Source organism: Serinus canaria, chromosome 7, assembly GCF_022539315.1.
Source record: "Serinus canaria isolate serCan28SL12 chromosome 7, serCan2020, whole genome shotgun sequence".
Lineage (NCBI taxonomy): Eukaryota > Metazoa > Chordata > Aves > Passeriformes > Fringillidae > Serinus > Serinus canaria.
The window spans coordinates 6,600,434-6,622,578 of record NC_066321.1 but is presented as its reverse complement, the minus strand read 5'-3'; the positions used below and the strand labels follow the sequence as shown (position 1 = coordinate 6,622,578).

The window sequence follows — 22,145 nt, the reverse complement described above, 5'->3', positions numbered from 1 at the left end:
CAGCTGCCATTTCTCTCTGTGTGCACTGTAAAGCAGCACATTTCAGAGGGAGGGAGCTCTGCAGGCAGGAGGGGCTGGTTGGGATTCATCATTGCTGCTTCAGCTGTGTGGAGCATGACAAAAAGGAGCCATGTCTGCAGCTCCTAATGAGGAGATGTAAAGCCATTCATCACGTTGGAGGAGAATAGGGTAGGCGAGCTGGCAGCCTTCCTGCCAACTCACAGGGCTCCCTGCCAAGTGGGCAGCTGGAGGAGCTGGACCAGGCTCTCTTGGAGGAACCAGTGTGGAATTCTTGAGAAGTATTTCTCCTTTTGAGAAAGTTTCAGATGCAACTTTTTCCTTCAAGTCACTGTGAATTTTTCAGAGAGTTCAAATTCTTTTACTTAAAAGAAGGGTTTTGCTATTTCTGTATGGGGATTAATAAAAGTAGGAGCAACACCCTGCTTACACAGACACAGGCAAACAGACTTTGTTTTCATATTGCCTTTTATGAAGGAATATATATTTACACCTCATAAAATCAGCTGAAAAGATATTTACCTAGTGATTCTATTCTCAACTTTTTTGAATCACAAAAGGATTGAGTTTTGCAGAAAATATTTTGTATTGATGAGAAGAATATAGAAAGATAGTTAACCTTTGTTATACTCCTCTTTCTGGAGTTTAGAAGAGAATATATAAGTTGAATAAGGAGGCATATTAAAGTGGTGATAAACCTACCAACCAGTCTGACATTCCAATAAATTGAATAAAGTGCAGTAATGCTAGAAAAGGGAGAGGAGAAGGTAAACACTCCTCTGTGTGAAACTAGAGCATTTGCTCTCTGGAATATGAATTTTTTTCTTAACTGTTCAGCTAGTCATAATTACAGTCAGAGGAGTAAAGCATTCACTCCTTACTTTATATTTTTGGCTATAATTTAGGAAGACTGTTTACTTACTTATATTAATAGTAGTCTGATGTGGTGCTCTAAACTCCACCAAAAAAAAAAAAAACAACAACAAAAGAAACCATACTACTTTTCATGAGAGGGGTTGCGAGTCACTTTTTGTGTCTCCACTTGACTCCTGCACTGAGAGAGGACCCCTACCATTACAGCAGAAGAGTGGTGTCTTGGCTGCTGTGATGCTGGGTGGCCAGCTCAAAAGTGTGACATTCCAAACCAGAGGTTCAGTTCATTACAAAGGTGGAGAAGGTTCCTGAGGAGCCTTTGTTATGAAAACCAAACTATTAAGGGTTTCAGCTTTATTCAAGTGGAGCCAGTGATGTTCCAGACACAAATCCCCTTCTCTACTCCATGCAGACCTACAGGCACAGACATGCTGGGGCAGCAGACCTTGGTAAAAAGGAATGGGTTAAAAAGAGCCAACCCCACATTGCTGTTTGTGTGATCATTCTACTCCTGTATTTGTTGGCAGTTGTCTCTTTTAGATTGACTTTTACAGTGCAGCTTCCTTCTGGCAATCACCACATTCCGTGGGGTGTCAGCCTGCACAGCCAGCTGTGCCGTGTGCCCACTTAGAGCTGTCCAGGAAAAATAATGGCTTTTGCTTTCAGAAACATTGGAAAGGTGAGAAAAATGCTCAAAAACAGATTATGAATTTTTTCCAAGCACTAATCAACCAGTAAAGCATAAAGCAATTCTCCTCTGCATAGCAGTTCTGCTGCTGCTGACAAAGTGAGAGCTGCACTAATATTTTTAGCCAGGTGTTCCCACTGTGGTGTTACCAACACAGTCACATTTGGAGTTCTGCAATATGGATCTTCAGCCCTAGGGTGCAGGGGCCTTCCCATGGTGGGCTGGGTTACCAGCCTCCATCTGATGAGAAATTACCCTAAGAGCCACAGTCAGCACCTGCAGTGTTGGAGGCAGCAGTGTACATCACAAATTAGGGGAAGCACAGCCTGGTCTAAGTCTTCACTCTGTGGGACAGAGCCTTGTCTTCCCCACAGCCTCATCTGTATTGAGGATGATGTTTGCTTCACTGGTACAGGAAAATGGTTGGCTGTTATGTCTGCTTTTTTCTTTTTTTCAGTTCTTTTTCAGTTTGTGACTTGCAGCATTTGCTGCATACTCTTAGGAAGTACCTTGACAGATTGTTTTAGCCTTTCTGGAAATAACAAACTGCATGTAATTCAAAGGATTAGCAAATGAGAGCATTGTGAGTTACAGGAGAGGCCTGTGTTCTCTAATACTTGCTCTTTTAATCATAATGAATGTGACTTTATTGAGGCATGTAAGATATTTCTGTTTTGCTCTTTATACCAGACAAATATAACGACTCCCTAACCAAGGAAGGTTATTCATAGAGAGACTCACAGAATGGTTTGGGCTGAAATGGACCTTAAAGATCATCTAGTTCCACCCCCTGCCATGGGCAAGGACACTTTGTAAGGGACAACTTTCTGGAGAAGGGTCTGGATTGAGTTTGGGAATTTCAGCTGGTTTGATGATGATGTGCTGGAGGGTGACAAAAGGGCTGAAAGAAGGATTTGAGGGGCTGCAGGCAGCTGTGAGGCAGGCTGCAACCTCAGGCCAGCAGGCAGCACACACACACCCCCTTTTTTAGGGATCAGCCACATCCTTCTTTCTTCCTTCAAAGGAACAGTGCTGCTTAGAGGTGAGCTTGGAAAATGGATGGGAACCAGGTGGTAAGCTATTTATTATAGATTAAGTGATGGCAGTGCTCTCAGTGCTGTCAAAACACAAACCCATGTTTCTTTTCCCTTGGAGCTTCCTCCCAAATAAATGGACCAGTCAGACACAGAACTCAGCAGTGCACAGCAGCAGTTTATTAAAAAGTGCAAAACTAAGCAAACAACCCAGCATTCCCAACATAACACACAAACACAGGATCATAGGAGGGATTAATACTTCAGATAGGTTTAATTGCTGGTTCTCAGCTGGTTTTCTGCCTGAACTAAGGAGAAGTTTAAATAAATAATATTTTATGTGCATATTGCATGAAATGGTTTCATGTCCCTAATTCATTGTTTTCAACAGATTACCTTTTTGTAAATTCCCTCTTTTGAGATTATATGTAGTATGCATTTCTCTGACTGAAAGCTGGTGTATTTTATGCCATATATAAAACCAGAATTTATATAATTTGTCTTTAATAGAAATAGCTTCCACATATTTTTATTATCAGCCACTGGAGAGTTTCTGTAAGATTTAAATCCGTGAGAGAGTTGAGAAACTTTTTGCAACTTCTTGAACCTGAATATTGAGAACTGAAATTAGAATATTCAGCTCCATGCAGTGCAAATTGCATGTCCCCAGCTATGCTGAGAAGTGTTAACTTGCTTTTCTAAAATGAGCCAACTCTGAATTTATACTGTTGTTGCCATGGGCTGGGGAGGATTGATGCTGCAATGCCTCTGCACGACAGGGCTGACTACAGGTTCATGCATCAATGTTAGGATCAGCTCCTGGGAAGGGCCTCCAGCTGGGAATGTTCTGTCACTGGGATTCATTTCTGTGTTACACAAGATTTAATGCAGAATAGGATGCCTTGGCCTCCTTGAGTATGTGTCCTGATTGCCTGACTCTCATAGTTATGAAGGTTGTGCTTTATTTTCCTGGTAAAAACAGGAGATATATAGAGATAAATCCACACATGGTTATGCAGGAGTACTGAGAGATTGCTGTTCCAACTCAGAGCTTGTTGTTCTCCCACCATACACAAACATTCAAATGAAGATGAAGAATCCTATATTTAATTCAGGACGTTTCATTATGTTTGGCCAGGAAAGGGGTCAAGATTTTTTTAGACAACTCAAAAAAACCCATTTAATGTGTTTTCACTGGAGCAGAGCCTTTTCTAGAGCACCTGGAATCTCAGCTGGTGGAGGAAAAGCTTTGGGATGGATTTTTTTGCTCTGGCTTCCCTTGGAGGCGTTGAAGCCTCTGAAGGTTGAAGCCTCAGAAGCCCCTGCAGGCTCTGGCTGCCTCGGTCCAGTGTGGTGAGCTGCTGTTTGCTGCCACCTACCGTTTTAATTAGGAGCCTTAATTAGTGTACCAGGAGCGGGTTGTGTTGGCAAAGGCAGCAGCTGGGCTGGTTTGGGAGTCAGGCAAACACTGGTGCAGCTGCTCCTGGACATTGCTGCTTTGGAGCCTGTGCCTGTAGGAAAGCCCCAGCAGCTCCACTTCAACCCCAATCAAATCACCTATTTTCCCCCCTGCCCAAAAAAAAAAAAAAAAAAATCCCTAAAAGGGTCTGTTGTTGCCTCAGCTCCATGAAAACCCACCTCAGGTTTTATAGATGATGATTGTCAAATGTGTTTTACAGGACATTCCATTACTGCTTGGGTGGGAGGTGGTGAGCTGCTGAATTTCTCCCATTTTCTTCTTAGCATCGCATTTTCTTCAGGCTGGTACATTTAGAATGTGGTTTTGTTTCTTTTTAGCTAGCTCTTAGCTTTTTTGGGAATAACAAAAATTAAAATATCCCTCGTTTTGTGTTTTTCAGCTGTTTGTTGGTCTTGGATTTCCATATGAAGGGCCAGCTCCCTTGGAGGCTATTGCCAATGGATGTGCTTTCCTAAATTTAAGATTTAACCCACCAAAAAGCAGCAAAAACACAGATTTTTTCAAGGGCAAACCTACACTCCGAGAGGTAAGCTCTACCAATATTGATAATTTTTTTATTGAAAATGCTTGTGGGTTTTCTTTTAGTAACAGAGTGTAAGAGAAATTGCATTAATGTTCAAAGTTTATTGCCAGAGGTGTGCAACTGCTTTTTTCTTTAGTCATTGATGGGAGAATCAGTACTTATTTTTGTAGGACAATTAAAATGGTGTTGTTAGCACGCTTCAGTCTTTTCCTCTAGGTTTGGTTTAGGGACTTTCTGCTACTTCTTATTGAGACATCATAAACTGAAGTTTCTCTTGGAAACCTGATGTTCTGCCCAGGAACAGATCATGTAGTTTTGATACTTTATTTGAAAGTGGTTTTATTTTGTTGAAGAAACAGACATTGCAGTGTACTGTACAGGAAGCAAATAGGGGTTTAAGCAAATTATGAAAAGGGCATTTGTGGGTGGTTATGTGTGGTTTGGGATTTTTTTTTTTCCTCAGAAAAGACCTTTTTCAGGCACTGTTGAGTTAAGGTATTAATGGTCACCCCCTGTGGTTGTGGTTAAATGCTGAAGACTTTTGCAGAACTGACTCTTGAAGAAAACAGGAAAACCAATCTCCAGGCTTTTAAAACAGTCAGTGTGATTGGACTTCACTGAGAGAAGACTGAAGCTAAGTAAACTAACCCCTCATCCTGGCACTGACTTTGGAATATTTTTCTTTTATTCAGTGTAGGTAAAACTCAGCCTATACTTGTAAACATTTAATAGCACAGAGCCATTTCTGTCATCACTCATGTGTGGCCATGGCTTGCTCACAGGTGTATGTACATATGTTCTTCATGTATATACATCATGGCAAAGCTCTCAGGTAACATGCAGATGATTCAGGTATGCTTGGGCCATATAAATTGTGTCCTGAGCAGCACCAGCTGGTTGATAAGCCAAAGACAGTTTCCCATTTTCAATCAGGAACAGAAATTCTTTATAATTTTATGATCCACAGCTGTAATTGCCTTTCTTTTACACACTGAATTCATGTCCTGTACAAGCTGAAGCTTGCCCCTTCTCTCAGTCTGTGTTGCTAGCAAAGGAGATAGCAATAAGGCAATAAAAGCCTGTTTAAACTTTTTCCTTGAGCTTGACACCTCTCAAGACTTTTCTTCTGTGAGTCCCTCAGTTTTTGTGACATTTCCAGTTGTTCTGTGCCCAGACACCATAACTGGTCAGGCACAGTAAATAATCTGAACCCATCTAAGTGCTTTGTGGGAATTTCAGGGCTTGGAATGCCATGAGAAATCCTGATGGCATGTGTCTGCACTTACAGAAATGCTGTGTACCTGACTTGGACAGAAAAATAATCCCTATTGACTGCTCAAGTCCAGAGTATATCATCTATATCCAAATATTGCTGCCTTCTCATGCCCTGCTGGCCTGTCCTGAGAGTAACCATTTCTCTGACTGGTCTTCACAACTGCATTTAGGTCCAATTGCCAGTAATCCATGTGCTGGTTCTTTGGGATTAAAAAACCCTCCATTCTTCAAGGGCTAAAGAAGAACAAAAAGAGCTTGTGTGGTTCTGTGACATGATTATCCATACAAGAATTTGAAGTCTGCCTTTCTGGTTTTGTAAAGTAACCTTTGCAAGTTGCTGCTCTCCACAAGCAAAATGCAATGGCTATTTTGAATGGGTTTTTTAACTGTGAATGCAACAGTTTCTGGCAGATCAGAAGAAAAGATCAAGTACAGTGTGTCTCCTAGTGCAGGAAATGTTCTTCCAACAGACACTGCTTCCTGCTCCAGATCTTCTGCAATGTCTTTCTATCCTAAGGACAGCATAAAGAGGCAGCTGTATAAACACTGCCTATAAACAACCTATCCTGTGGGGTTTTTTGGTATTTATTGAAAATGCTGGTTTTTTCTGAGGCTGGTGTGAACCACTTCTCTCTCTTCTGTAGCTTTTACTCCCTTCTGTGTGTTCATGTGCATGTTCTCACTCCGGGGTGACCGGTCACAAAAAATACTGATTGAGCTGTGCTGCCAGTTCTGAAAGCAACTCTGATACAGCTTTTCTTAGTTACCCTCTTGGGCATTCATTGATATTGTTTTCTGACCAAGGGGTGAGTAAAATATTGGTTATCACTCTTGGTGAGGTCACGTTACTCTTCTACTCTCAGTCATGAGAGTCAGAATTCATCCCTGGTTATAATTTTTATAAATTTCTTCACTGTTGCTTGCAGAACTCTGGAAATGTTTGACATTTGAAGGATGCAGGGTGAGGATGACATCTCTGGGAGCCAGCCATGCAGGTCTAAGCAGGACTTGTGGCAGTGAGAGGTTGAGAAGAAGGAGGGTGGCTCGGTGGATGAGCTGTGGAGAAGCAGGGTCATGGTGCAAGTAATTTCAGTGCACATTAACTCTTCTGTGATGTGGGTCTTTGTGAGCCTTGGAGCCACAAATTAGAGGGGCACATATCTGACTTGTGATCTGTGTTATCTGATTTTCAGTTTTCCAGCTAAATTCACACTCTAAAATTAAATAGAAAATCTGACAGTAACTCAGAAGGAATGGTGCTGCTGTTGTGTTCTAACTGATTAATCCAAGTCTGATTAAGAGAGTGAGAGGCAAGGATATCTTTACACATTAATTTTTACCAATATAATTTCTTTTTTCAGTTGACATCTCAGCATCCTTATGCTGAAGTTTACATTGGGAAGCCCCATGTGTGGACTGTGGACATCAATGATCTTTCTGAGGTTGAGAAGGCTGTGAAATCAATTTTGAATCAAAAGGTGAGAAAAGTGTCTTCAATTTGCTACCAGCACTTGAGGGTGTAGTGTGTACTGCACATACAGAGCTTCCTAATGTTAATCTAATGAGTGCAGCATTTTGGTAGGATATTGAAGAAAAAATGGTTATTCCGTATCTGTGGTGTCTATGGTATCATGTTTTAGTACTGGATATGTCAGGTTCTTGAAAAGAATGAGTGGGTGAATTTGTATAGAAATGAGAATTTGACATGTGAATTATACAGCAATCTGTGTTTCCTGTGCATTCAGTGAGGAAGTTTCATTGTTGATTCTTGGAGCATTGCAGACTCTGCACTGCCCCACTCTGAGTTTGTAGCCTTGAGATTCCCCCAGAAGGGCTTGTGCACTTACAGTGAGGAATGGCAATGAGGGCCCTTCAAGGGGGGAAGAGTATGAAGGGATTTTCAAAGGTATCACATTCTGTTTTGTCACTTCAGCTTCCAAACTGAAACTTAGTTAAAACAGGAGCTCTGGAATCTGAGGGTCTCAGACTAGCCTTACATCTGCCACTTTGCAGTGTACCCTGAGTTTCCATAAAGATGATCATGGAGCAATTCTTCCTGCCTTTAAAAAGGAGAAAAATCAGCTAAACCTGCTGATGGTTTTGTAAAAGTATAATTTGTTGTTAGTGATTTTTTTAGTGCTTTTTGTTGCTACTCGAGCTATAATGGAGTATTTGGACCAGAAGCTGCTGCCACAGAGTACACAACAAAGTTGATTGATACAAAAACCCCTCTAACCTTAACACACTGTCTCCACAGATTGACCCTTATTTGCCCTATGAATTTACCTGTGAGGGAATGCTTCAGAGGATGAATGCCTTTATTGAAAAACAGGTATGAACTCTTGTTTTGGATGACTCTTGGATTATGTTGGAAAGGGAGGACCATCTCCATTTTAAAGCTTCTCAGTGGTGCTGCTGTCCAAGTGGGAATAGTAGCTGTGCAGACCTTGGCATTATATGAAAGGAGAAAGGCAAAGCAATTTTTCAGTGTGTATGTGACTTCCTTAGCTGTGTACACACATAAAAGCTTTGGATCAAGAAGAATCACTTAAATACAGAGGTACTTTTTGATGGAATTGCAGTCTCTGGGCAGAATTGCAGCCTCTGGGCAGATTTTTCAAGTATTTAGTTTCAATCAATAAAGATTTAAATGGTTTGGAACTTAAAGGACTTTTGGTCCCTGGGCTTTACTGCCAGCTGAGAGCAGCAGAAGATGTTCAGTTGAGTAATAAACTGCAGGGATTTACATGGGATCCTGGTTTCTAGAAATTGTGTGTTTGCTTGGACTTCTGCCCAAGCCAGATCTGTTGCAGTAGCCAGCTCTGCCTTTTGTTCTGGCTGCTGCAGAGCAGAGATAGGAATAACCTTTATCTCTGATATGTCATTGAATTGCCAGCATTGCTTTCAAGGGCACTGGACATCTGTCTGCCCTTGTATTTTTGAAGGTGGGTGCTATTAAAGACAGTCCTGAAGAATAAAACAGCTCCAGGTCAGAAGGGCAGTTAACACAGCAGAGCTATTCCCACTTTCCTGACAGTAAACACCTTCAGCTTTTTGCTTCTGTATTGATGACAAAACCTGTAAAAGTCTCACTACTGCTCCTGATTATTCTACCCCAGTTACAATTGGGTTTTTGGGTTACAATCGGGAGTTTTTGTCAATCAGGAAGAAATGGAGCTCAGTGTAAGGGAGAAAAAGACAAGAGATGGCATCTGTGGCTGAAACCTGTCTCTTCCCTCTGGCCCTCCCCCAGGGGCTAAGCCCTCCCTTGTGCTTCTCAGAAATCCACAGAAAATTGTAATTTTGTTCATTGCTTTGACTAATTGTCAAAAGCTGCTGGTGTTTCACAGCTCCCAGGATGCTTGAGCACAATTTTTAGCTGCATGTACTTAGCACTTTGCCTAATTATCATGTTAGATGAACCAAAAATAAAAAGCAAAAATAGAGATTGAGACCTTATTTTGATGAGTTTGTGGTGGAGGGAGGAAGAACAGAGAAAGCAGCACAAGCTTGAAACGGGAACAAAGATGCTGGAATAAAGAATTGGTTAAATAAAGTTAAATAATGGTTAAATAATAATTGGTGGAATAAAGGTGCTGGAATAAACCAGTGGTTCAGTGGTTGTGTGGTTGACCATGGCAGTGGGGTCACCATGGCAGTGGGGTCTTCAGGGGATGTTTGAGTGTGAAGAGGGGCCAGATACCCTGGGCAGCTGCTCACTCTATGGACAGTGGAACTGCAGCATTTAAAGGTGTCCAGAGTTCCCCTTCTGGGGCCTTGGCAGAGGCTCAGGAGGGAGGACAATGTTCCCAAGAAAGGTTTGGTGACCTCCCTGCCCCTTCAGATCCTGCAGCTGGGCTGAAGGCCTGGATGGTCTGAGGTGAGAGCTGCTGTGGGCTGTGGCTGCACACCCAGCAGTGCCACCTTCAGCTGCCTTAGACCAGCCTGGCAGAGCCCTGCCCCTGGCAGCAGCCCAGGGTGGCTGTTGGGTCACAGCATCCCTGCTGGACCCATCCCTGCTCCTCTTTGCTCCGTGGCTGCACACACAGTTGTGTCTGCTCTGCAAGGCAGCAGCAGAGGCTGGGAACCAGAGGGAGGAGGGATTGCCTCAGTTTTGGCACTGGCATCAAAGGAGCAGCCAGGCAAGCATGGCCAAAGCAGGAGGGATTCCCTGCTGCTGATCTGGGGGCTCTTGGGCGGGGGAGGCAGGCTGAGGGAGCAGACACACTGACTCTGACTTTGAAAGATGTGGCCAAGCAGAGAAGTTGATAACCCAGCACAAAATGTTTGGGCAGGACTCTGTGAGGTCAGGAAAGTGACTTGGCTCAGCAGAGGCTCAGCTGAGCCCAGAGCTTGGCAAAGGGAGTGAGAGCATTCACCCAAGAGCAGGAAAAGACAGATGAAGGAGGGCACCTCCTTTGGTCTCACCCTGAAACTTGTGGGTCCCCTCCAACTCAGGGTACTCTGTGATTCATGATTGTGCTCATTCCATTTGTGGTTACACCTGGATATGAAAACTTCCTCCTTCAGCAGAGGAAATCAAAACAGAGTGAAAAAAGCTCAAGCTAATATTGAGAACTGGTAAATGAATCTGGGGGCTTTGGGTCACAGTGAGGGATCAGTTCACACAAGTTTTGACTTCATCCAGAGGAAGCAAACCATGACCAGGCCCAAATGATTTGATCACCTTTCAGTGAGAGTTGCCAAATGTCAGAACACTGTCTGTGTATTGTGAAATGTTGTCTGAACCCATCATAACAAAACATCATCTGTCACTGCAGGATTTCTGTCACGGGCAGGTGATGTGGCCCCCATTAAGTGCCCTTCAAGTCAAAATTGCTGAACCTGGAAAATCCTGTAAGCAAGTTTGTCAGGAAAGCCAGCTCATCTGTGAGCCTTCCTTCTTCCAGCATCTTAACAAGGACAAAGCTCTCCTTAGGTAAGTATTTCTAGCACAAGTATGTTGTTTGGTCTCTTTATTGAGCTGATTTTTACCACACTTGGAATTTAAAGCACAAGTTCTGTGAGAAGGAAGGGTGGGGAGAGCAGCTCTGGCTGCAGCAAGCTGTGAGTGAGAGCCTGGCAGGGCTTTGTGGAGGGTGTAGTGGTGACTGCTGAGAGCCCCCTGCCCTGCCAGGAGCACAGGGGGCCACAACCCTTCTGTCACCATTGGCCTGGGGAGGGGATTGTGAGCCCTGGTTGGTGCAGATGTGTAAAACTCACCAGCTGGGCATTAAGGAAAGGAATGCTGCTTTGGGGTGCTCTTTGCAAATGTGTCTGTGTTCCTCTCAGAGTGAAAACAAAGTCCTCAAAACCAGGCTCCCACAAAGGCTGCTGGGGAATCTGCTTTCCAGGCTTTCCATCCCCACTTTTTTTCCTAAATTAACATTGCAGAAGATTTTGGGGTTTGTATTTTCTTTGAAAAGTTGTAATCTGCAGTGAATTTCAGAAGCAGCTCATATAAAAACTTTCTTTTCTAGCTGTCTAGACAAAATCATAATCCTGTGGAAAAAAACCCATCTGTTAAATGCTGAAGGTTACCAGTGCTTCCAGAATAAGTGAAAAACAAGGTTTTGCTGGAATTGCTGCCTTGGTGCTTAAGCTTTGTGGTCAGCAAATGGCAACTGGCATTTTTCATTTTCTGCTGGCTGCTTCCTGGGAGCTGCAGGCCCTGTTCCCTGTAGCCCAGGAGCAGCATCCCTCATCCTCACATCCAGCTCACCCACCTGCAGCTACCCAGGGCTGCCTGGCTCTGAGGGCATTTCCTGAAATTAAAGAGAGAAATTATCTCCTGATTTCAGATTCTTTGACTCTGTCCTACTGAAAATCCATGGTGAATTTAAATATTAGGTTTTGGGGAATAGTCAAAAGCAGTTTTTTCTCTTTAACTTCTTTTATTAATCTTCAGGAAACAGTGAGGCTGTAAAGACTGCACTGCCCTCTGCAGAGAGAATCTGTGCAGCAATGTCATGTTCTGGAAAGCTGCACTGGTAAATGCACTCAGGTTAGGATCTAGAAGAGCAGGGTTTGTTATTTTTAGTGAGGAAGGTTGAAAACTCCCAAACTGCCATGAACCCAGGAGTGATGCAGACCACCTGCTTTCCTTTTTAGGTATAATATCGAATGTCTCACCATGGAGTCTGCAAACGATATCCTGGTCCCCTCTTTTGATGGAAGGAGGAAGCACTGTGTTTTCCAAGGTGACCTGCTACTGTTCAGCTGTGCTGGCTCCCACCCTGCCCACAGAAGGATCTGCCCCTGCAGGGACTATATCAAGGGGCAGGTTGCACTCTGCAAGGACTGCCTATAGCAGCAGCAGGGCTGCTCCCAGCTGGGGACAACAAGAGTCCTTTGGAGAGGAGATCCTTAGTCCTTCCTGCACTTTGGTCCAGGTTTTCCACTGCAGGCAGAGCTATCATTGCTGGGCAGAATTACCTACTGAGAGAGGAGGGATTCATAATAAACAGCTGTAACTGATCTTTTCTTCCTGTAAGGACATTTGCAGTGTCACTCTTCAGATTCCTGCAGCTGTTTGAGAAGAGAAACCAGTCTCGTGTTCGACAGTGATTTGAAGATGACTGCACAGAATAGTTTGTAGAAAATTTCCAGACTCATCAAACTTTGTTTTTGTTGTTTGGGTGAAGTGTTTTCTATTTTTTTAATGAGTTAGGACATCCCCCATCATGGTTAGCTAAAGGATCTCAACTTCATTCCAGTAGAAAATTGAAAGCAGTGTGCTTGAGGGAAGGGATGCTGGGAAAGGAGGACTAACATTTTATTCAAGGTGCACTGGTTTGGGTACAGCTTTGGCTTGAATGGCTACAAAGTGGTTTAGCTCACAAGAACTTGGAATAATGAGAGAGCTCTGTACCCTGCTATTGGGTTATTTGGGCCCAGGGGTTTTTTTGTTGGTTTTTTTTTTTTTTTTAATTAAATATTTGTATACAACAAGGTATTGTCTGCATCACAGCTGCTGCACCAGAGCAGCCTAAGCAGAGTGTCACAAATGAGCAAACAGGCAGTTGCCAGCAAGTGACACATCTTGGTGACTGCACAGCTCACTGGGGTTGTGGCATTCCTCAGTGTGGAAAAGCTACAAAAACACACAAACATTTCTGGAATGGACTCATCCCAGTTTACTGGTCCCATTTAGGGAGTAATCCTCAGAATTTGCCCATGCTTCTGTTGTAGTCTGTCTACTAGAAATACTGTGTGAAGCAAAAAGTATCAGCATCATTGGAGCAATATTATCCTTAGAGCCTCAGTTTGCTGTAGCTTCCAGTAGTTAAAGTGTTGCTGAATGACATAGAAAGGTTAAACTCAGCTAACTATAATTATTGTATGGTAGAAATGTAAAATGTCTTCACAACTAGCTAGGTTTTTAAAGAGAAATTTTTTTCTGGAGTACAAGTAAGAAGAGACAAAGAACTGAAAAGAAAAGAATTAATCAGTCCTCTTGGGTTCTTTGATTGTTTTTCTGGTTTTTAGGGGGCTGCTTGTTCCTTGTTTCTTCTTCCCTTTTGATCAGGCACACCAATTACAAATTTAGAAGAAAACAAATCAAGAGTTCAGAATTTAAATCAAAGTTGGGTTTTGGGGTTTTTTTTTTGAGAGAAGCAAGTTAACTTCTCTAAACTGCCTTCTTTTCATAGAAGTAATTTTTGTTATTTTCAGCAGAAGGTGACATGCTTGACAGCACCATTTGTAGTCAGGAAGTTTCATGTTAAGATTAGAGAGAAACAAATCTGCAGTCAGAGTCTGTAGGTTTGCAATTTGGACATGCTCTCACCATGATGGAATAAAACCTCAAATCAGCACAGATTTTTTTTTTTTTTCATAAAGATTACCAGGTAGTATGAAAGGCTTTACATTTTCCTTTCTCAGACATATCTGCTTGGTTCAGATTTTTCTGGTGAGCAGTGTTCATTATCAGTGTGGGAATATTGATGGACGTGGTGACCTACCAAAGACCAGGCAAGGGAGATGCTATTGCTCTGTGGATAAATCCTCCAGAACAGTCTATGTTTTAAATTCCAATTTTAAAGCAGTGAATGAGCCTTTTCAAGCATTTGGTTTCCTGCCTCAACACTCCTGACAGTGTTACCCTGTAACACTCCACAACACCCCTCTGCACAGCACAGGAGGTTGTTGAGTATCCAAAAAGGGGCTGTGGGAGCTGTTGAACAGCAGGGTCACCAGGATCTGGGCTTGATGATGTGAAAATCTGCTGTATTTTAGATTAATTTTCCAGAAACAGAACAGCTGGGTTCTCTAATAGGAGGCAAAATTCTTTTATGAAAAGAAAACAAACACAAACCAGTATGAAAATCCCTCCTGTTGCCACAGCTCAGCATTTGCTTCAGTCAGCACAAATATAGTTTACCATAGTTTCACTGCCCTGGAAAAGCTGGGGGAGGACAATTGGAAATGGGTCTGAGCAGGCACAACAATTCATTCTGTATTTATATAAAATATCCCCTGCATACCTGTGCATATTTGTGCAGCTGGAAAATCCTGCCTGTCACAGTGTATGAACTTCCAGCTGGTGCTGAAAGTAAAGGCAAGAGCAGGACTTGCCTTCAGCCTGTTGTTTTTCAGGCAGGAATTGATTTTGGACTGGGATATCACAGAATTATGTTGGAAACAAAGATTTGTGCGTGTGCAATAAGGGATGCAAAAGGTGGGTTTTGCTGTAGTGTAATTCTTTGCTGTAAATACATGTTTGCTTGGTTCCCCCTGCTGTGAGGCCCACATGGCAATACACACTGCATTTGATTTTGCCTCTAAACCTTTAAAGATGGGAGGGGTTTGGTATTATTATAAGATTCTTTGCTCAATGCTAAGTTTGCCTTTACCACAGCAGGGAGGGTTTTTTCTAAGCTCTGTTTTTTCATGCTGTAGCACTGTTTCTAGTCTGCTGAACTGAATTGTGCATTCTGGCAAAAATGCAACAGCAGCACCGATGCCGCTTGCGTTTCAGCCAGGGACAGAACATCCAAATTGGCTTCAGAGTCAGTGGTCTCTGATCTTATGTCCACTGAAACCTCTAGAGAAGACTCATTAATCTTGAAGAATAACAAATCAAGACGTGCAGCTTCAGCTGTGTTCCTGTAAAAGGAGACTCATGAGAACTGTGAGTGCACAGACTCTGCAAGCCCTGCTCGTGAGCTGCACACGCGCTCCCCGTCACACAGCCGCCTTCCCCCGTGCAGTGAGACATTAGTGACCCCTTCTGCAGACCAGCACTCAGGCAAATCCATGTGGGACTAGTGAAGAGTTGGAATTATTTCCTACAACCTGTTTTAGATATCCACATTTCAGGCTAGGGGGCAGCTTTCTGCCCGAGTTCCATAACTATTTTCTTTCCTAGTTGAAGAAGAAAGGTGTGTAGTCCTGTTCTGGCACTCAAGCAAGGCCATCAGAGAGGGGACTGTGCTGCTCTTTTCAGTCTGACAGTAGAGCTTGCAGCTTCCTTTGCTCAGAAGTCAGGTTTTTGCATGACTGCATTTGAATATATTGATCTGCGATCGATGGGAAAAAAAAATGTCAAAAGTTGAATACAAAAACCATTTTACAAGCTTTTAAACATATCTCTCATATCAAGACATTCTTTGTTTTAAAATTTTGTATTTTTGTATGTGACCTAGTTTTTTTCAAAAATCTTGTTCCTACAGGATTAGAAAACTTGAGAGAAGCATTTACATATTTATTAAAATTAACATAAAAGGCTTGCCTTTGAAAGGTAAAGTTGGTAAATACACACTGTTTAAAAATGCCAATAAAAACCTCATTTATTTCATATATGCAAGTTGATTTGCACATGTATAAATAGAGTTGCTTTTTGCATTTTTTGCTTAGTTTCTATGTTTCTTTTTGTAATTTATAGTTGCAGCAGTGTGTTTGCTTGTTCATATCAGATTATGTTTCTACAAATATTTAATGTTTATGTGCCTTTTTTACTTTCTTTGGGGTTTGGATGTGTATTTGGAGTATGGACACTGTCTGAACAAGTATAATGGAACACTAATTCCAGGTAAATTGTGCTGATGCTGATGACTCTACAGCTTAGTGGTGTGAATTTTGAATGTTTTTAAGTAGTGGAGAAATCTGTTCTAAAACTATATAAGGCTTAATAAGATAAAAGATACTATAACTTTTAATAATTCCTGCAAAGCATTGCTTCTGCAAGCAGAATGCAACTTAGTGAGAATCTGTGATTTGGCATGAGAGCTCCTGCTGGGACAGGATGTCTGTTCGATGACCAGGGAGCAAAGGAAAGCCATTAACATTCCCCAGGGAGACAATGATAACAGAAAACCTCCAGGAACAGCCAGAGCTGATTTGATGGGCAGGAAAATGGAAGATCCACGTTGAGGTTTGGGAGGTGTTGTTTTTGCAGATAAAGTTGTCTCTGCATGGACGTGCACGGGGCGGTTCCTGGTGCTACCAGAGAATATTGGCCTTTTATCACAGCTGAACTGGCAGCTCTCAGTGTGCAGGGACTATTGCAGATGGATTTTCTTTTTTATGCTACTACTTTTCTGCAGTAGTATTTTGCAAAGCAGCTGCTGATCAGATTTCAGTAGGGATGGGCTTGTAGCCAGAGCCAGGACTCTGCACCTTCCCAGCTACTTTGTGTCAGCTTTTGCACCTTGCTGATTGGCAAGAATTCAGACTCATTGAAAATTTCTCTTGGTATCATCAGCTCCAAATCAGGCTCTCATGTTGTACCACTGTCCTTTAAAACCCGAGGCAGCATCCTTGATTTGTCCTTAATAGAAAAGCCATTCCCTCCCCTCTCAGAGTGCATGGCCCTTCTGAATTGCAAAGGGATTCCTGAGTTTGCAGCACTATTCATGTAAACAAAACCCAAATTGCTTTCTCAGGTATGTCTTTTGCTCAGAGTTCATTTCAGGACCAGATTTTGCCAGTAAAACAAATTAACTGGGATGTGTTGGGCTGGATATAATCTCATCCAAGACTCATTAACTTTGTGCCTCCCCCTGGCTTCAGTGATAGCACAACTCCTCCATTAATGTTCCTTAAAATTAAAGAATCAGCCCTCCCTTTTTAATAAGTGTAAAGCACTGTCCCTTAAATGATAAAGACCAAACACTTCCAGGGCATATTATTCACATATCAGAAACCAGTTTTTCTTGCTGTCACAACATAGATCAGCTCTGACTAAATTGATGTTACTGATTAATTATTAAGGCATCAGTTGAAAACATGGTTCAATTGCTGTTCAGTCAACAGCTGGGAGTCTGAGGGATAGAATTTTTTATTGTTTATTTTTAGAGAGACCAGGAGTTATCAGTTTCTGATTTCCCAGTCTTTTTTCCAGGGGTGCTAACATTTGGCATGGCTGTTTCCTTGTGATGTTTGTCCTGCAGCTGCTATGCCTTCAACTTCTCACTTGTGATCTCTTCCCATCTCCTTTGGCCCTGTTGTTGTAGGGATTGCTGTGGACTCAAGGAGAACAATGCACTGACAGATGTGTTTTCATTGGAGCTGAAATGGCCAGGGACATGGAGGATTTTATTGAGCTCTGCTTTAATAATATTGCTGTAAATGTAACATCAAAACACAGCATTTTATGGGCAGTGACTTTAATCTCATCCACACATTTTTCAAGCAGTTCTGTAGGGTTGGTTTTTTTTTTAAATTAATTTGTAACTTCCAAATATAATTATATTTAAATGGAATGTGTAAACAGCAACTCCACGGATCAAGTGTAAAATGTTTACTGTAGGAATGTGTGGAAAATAGCAGAGGCTGGACCCCAGACTGCCTCAATGTGAGGCATCATTTGTTGCTCCTTCTTCCAGGAAAGGCAACAAAGTGCAACCATGGCTGATGTGCCTTGCACCCTGGGACCTGTTCATTTTTAACAGTGTCATCCTTTGCATATTCATGTAATTAGAACACACAAAAGTGTGGTTTAATTCAGCAGACCTCTCTCAAGAGCACTAAGCCACTTCTTTATTAAATGAGTAAATAAAACCAGGTCCTCCAAGTTTTGATAAAATGAGTAATAACTTCACCCTCAACACACAGAAACTGCTTTAAAAAATTAATTGTGCTCAAGTGCTTGAAGCCCTTCTCTCTGCTGGGCAGTTCAGTGCAGGTGCCATTCACTGAAGTGAGCTGTGCATGGGACCAGAATCTGTCACCTCGTAGAAGGGCTCACAGAACTGAAGCATTGAGGACCCTGCTGTCCCCATGGCCACCAAAGCACGTGGCTGCTTCTGGTGCAGGAAAACACATCTGTATTGTCACTGCTAACACAGCCCTGGGTCCTGCAGGAGCCACCAAATCCTTGGCTTTAAGGAGAGCATGTAAATAATGCCTGGCATTTCCTGGAGCCATCCAGGGCATCAAGTGCATGAAACACGACCTGGCTCAGGCTCCAGCAGCTGCAAAGTAGTTGGAAGTATCAAATAGGCACATGATAAATCAAGTTAAATTGCTGTCTGAAGGCAGTTAATTTTAATGGTGTAATACCCAGAACTAATTTATGTTCGTTATCAGGTCTGTTGCAGTACAGTGACAGTGAAAAATATTTTTAAGGAGTCGTGGGTTTAATTTGGTTTTTGCAAGGAATGCAGGAGAGGAGGAGGAAATGGCAGTTTTTACCAGGAAAAGGAAAAGAGAGAGTAAATTTTGTGAGAAATTTTACCCTGAAGATTCTAAGAGAGCCAAAAGAAAAATATCAGGGAATATTTACAGAGCTAATTTGGGCTTGGAGACTTTGATCCCCCTGAGCTTGCTGAGCTGACCACTCCAGGGAGATTCTCCAGAGTGCTCTTTGGGTTCTGCTTTGCATCATTCCCTGGAGGAGTCTCCCTCTCCATGGGTGCAGAGGGTCAGAGTCTGAATAAGCCCTGTAGCAGTGTAAATTGGGAAAAAACCCTGCTGGATTTTTTAAAAATATTCTAAAATATTGCTTTTTGCAAACAATAATGTGGAGTCAGTGAGGGGTTTAAATGGACACAAGAACTTCAGGATCAGGCTGGTACTGTGGGGTGTTTGTTTGAATTCTCCCCTAATAGGTGAATCCTTTGTTTTATTTCAGTGATTGTGTTCCACTATATTACGTTCAAGCAGTTGGATTCAAACAGAACAGAATGCAGTGGTTCAGATACTGCCAAGTTCCTGGGGTTCAATAGGATGGGATTTTTTTTAATTTTTTTTTTTTAGAACAGTAAATGTCTGTACTTTAATGGCATAGAAAAATGCTTTGTTTTCACTGTTGTAGAAAAAAAAAAAACTAGGGAGAATTTATTTTTCAATAAACTTTTTTCTTGTGTGATTTGGATTTATGATTGCTTTGTGCTTAAATGGGAATGCCATGAGCTGCCTTTTATCCCAAACTGCATTTCTAGGGCTTCTTCCAACTCTGCAGCTGGCTATTTCTGTTGCTGCCCCACCTCTGCACAGATAAGTCCCACACCACAGCCAGCAGAAGGTCAGGTGAGTAATGAACTGTTTGCTTTGTTTTGTTTTAAACCTGGGTTGGATAATGGGTTACATCAGGAGGCAGCTTTGTCACAGCAGCAGTTAGAAATTCCTGCTTTCTTATAAATTTACAGCACACTCAATTACAGCACACACTGAATTTACAGCAGACTGTAAATTTGGGAGAAAGGAAAGTGAGACTGGAATTGCACAGTGGCTCCCAGGTCTGCAAGACCTGCTGGCACAATCCACTGTGGAGTTGGAAGGTGGAGGTACACTGTGGTAAAACAGCAGCTTTAGAGAGCATCCTCCTGCAGGATCCAATTTAACATGGCAAGCACTCAGGAATGAAACATTTGCATCAGGAACAAGGGCTCAGGCATGAAGCTTTGGCCCAGGTGGGGCTGGGGTGTGCATTCAGTGCCCTCAGGAGGTGCCACATGAAATCACCTTGGCAGCTCTGCACAAATACAAATGGCCAGGGTGAAACTTGTCAGGGGAGCTGTCAGGGTGTTTCAGTGGCACCCATTCTGCTGACAGGCCCTTTCTGCCCACCTCAGGTTTTGTCAGCCCAGCCAAGAGAGAGGGAAGGGCTCTCTGTTCTCAGCTCCTGGGAATGTGGAGAAGTTTTGGTGGAGGCATCCAAGAGTAATAGAGCAATTAATGCAGGAGCAGTATGCAGTGGAAAAAATAATAGTTAAAAAGAAAGACAGCTCTTTATCTGTTAAAAAAATATCCATTTGTAACACAGTTGCTATGTATTAAAAAAAAAAAACTACACTGGAGAGAAGCAATAGCTCATTTTTTTTTCAGCATTACCTTTTTCTAAGTTTGTTGAGGTTTTGTTTTTTGTTTTTAATGTGGCCACACATAAATGAGAACTGTAGCATCAGAGTACAGAAGTCAGTAACTACAGCCTGTACTGTCCCTCTCCCAGTGAATGGCACACCCCCTGGTAAGCAGGAGCATGAATGAGGATGTCTAACAGAAGCCTGCAGGCTGGCAGAGGTTTGTGAGGTGGGTTTGGATCTCCACTTGGCCAGTCTCTTCATGGGGGAGTGCTGTGCACTGTGCCTACAGAGGGTGGTTTTTCCAGTGTGCTGCAAGAGCCTTTTATGGCTGTTTCAGTGAGGAAAAGTATGTGAATATCCTTCACCACTTGCCCCTTTTTATGGTCCTTGGCATCCTTCCCCTTGGACTAAATTGGGTGAAAATGTTGTTGGTTCTGTGTTGCTGTTCAACACACCACAATTTCCAAATGTTTCCTACCATCAAAATGAATTAGTGGAGGACACTGCTCATTCAGGCTCTTGTTCTGCTTATTTTTGGAAACATTTTCCTTCCTGTTTCATTCCCTTAATCGTTGTTCAGCTTTGACATCTAAAAAGCTGAAGAGACATCTGTAACATGGTGAGCAGCTAGAGTTAGATGGGCTGTGTTGCAGTCACATAATGGAAAAAAAAAAAAGCTATGAAAATTGGAACTTGGAGTAAAAAATACACCATGCAGCTGTATTGGAAAGCTCCTCTGGGGGAGCTTAAATAGTGGATACTTCAACTCTCACATGCTTAGACTGGGTTTAGTCAAACTCCAGCTGGTAGAGTCCACAGATGGAAACGTTTTGCTGGGACTTTGTGCTGCTCTCAAAACACTTCCCCTCAGTGTGCAAGAGATGGAGCACCCACTCTGCTGCCTCACACTCCCCTGTATTTGTGTTTATGCTTGTCAGAACTTGTTATTTTATTTTATTGATAGTGGTGACTGCATTTAGCTGAAATCTAGGTAGTAAATCTTTGTATCAAAAAAACCTGGGACCAGTTTGCAGAGAACAGACTCCAGCTGTTTGGTCTCTCCTTGTGTCCTGCTTTGCTTGGGAGCCTTGGCCAGGGCGTCCTTGCTCCTGCAGGACCTCAGGGAAGCACTGAAGACATCTATCTGCTTCCTGCACCTTTGTGAGGAGAGACACATCAAAGCAAACCAGTGCTGCACAAAACTGCTGAAAGAGTAAAAACCCCAAAGGAAAATGGACCGAGGTGAGAGCCTTTGGTGGCTCAGCAGGGGACAGCTGGTGCTTCCATGGTAAGTACAGGGGATCTTGGAAGGGAAGCTGCCAAATCCCTAGAGCCCTCTCCTGGCTTTAATTTCCTCCTCACCTCCATAGGAGGGTGGAATTGGTGTGATCAGCCCCAGCTGTGCTGCAGGCTTGGGCTCTGCCCAGTAACAGGAGGTTGGCATTGTCACTTGGCCTGCTCAGGAGGAGTTGCCTCCACTCCTTGCTCCATGGTGAAGTGAAGGGTGGCAATAACCCCTGCAGCCTGAGTCAGCAAGGGCTGAGCTCAGAAGGGAGCTGGGTTTGGTGCCAGCAGTGGGAGCTGACAAAATGGGACATTCCCCAGTTACCTGCCAAACTAACTTGGAAGAAAATGGAGTTTGAGCCTGCCTGCAGCTCCTGGTGAGTGGGCTGGAGCCTTGGGGGCAGCTGTGCCCACCACAGTGGACAGCTGATCCCACTGAACAGGAGCAAGCAGGAGCTGTTCAGTGTGCCCCCAATACAGATCCCATGGCTGAAAGGGAAAGAGCAGCTCCCAGCCTTGGGGGAACAGCAGAGGGAAACATCCACACTGCTCTGCTGCTTGCATTAATTATGCTCTCACATTGCATAACCTGGCCCCACGTGCCAGGCCACAGGAATGTGTTTTTGTGTGCTCCTCCTGTGCAGTTCCTGGTCCCGGATGAACAGAGCCAGAGGCACAGGGATGGCTCTGTCACAGCTCCTCTTGGTGGCAGCAGACCCAG

General features: G+C 43.0%; 1 protein-coding gene across 1 annotated transcript in view; it reads left to right on the top strand.

The window, feature by feature from the left end:
• Nucleotides 1–19,209, top strand: part of MGAT5 (alpha-1,6-mannosylglycoprotein 6-beta-N-acetylglucosaminyltransferase) — a 110,938-nt gene extending 91,729 nt beyond the window's left edge. Inside the window, exons 13-17 of the mRNA XM_030241545.2 lie at nucleotides 4,473–4,619; nucleotides 7,253–7,369; nucleotides 8,149–8,223; nucleotides 10,673–10,830; nucleotides 12,003–19,209. Coding sequence (XP_030097405.1) covers nucleotides 4,473–4,619; nucleotides 7,253–7,369; nucleotides 8,149–8,223; nucleotides 10,673–10,830; nucleotides 12,003–12,201 — 696 coding nt within the window. The 3' untranslated portion in view covers nucleotides 12,202–19,209. The remainder of the gene's footprint in view (nucleotides 1–4,472; nucleotides 4,620–7,252; nucleotides 7,370–8,148; nucleotides 8,224–10,672; nucleotides 10,831–12,002) is intronic.
• Nucleotides 19,210–22,145: the final 2,936 nt, after the last annotated feature.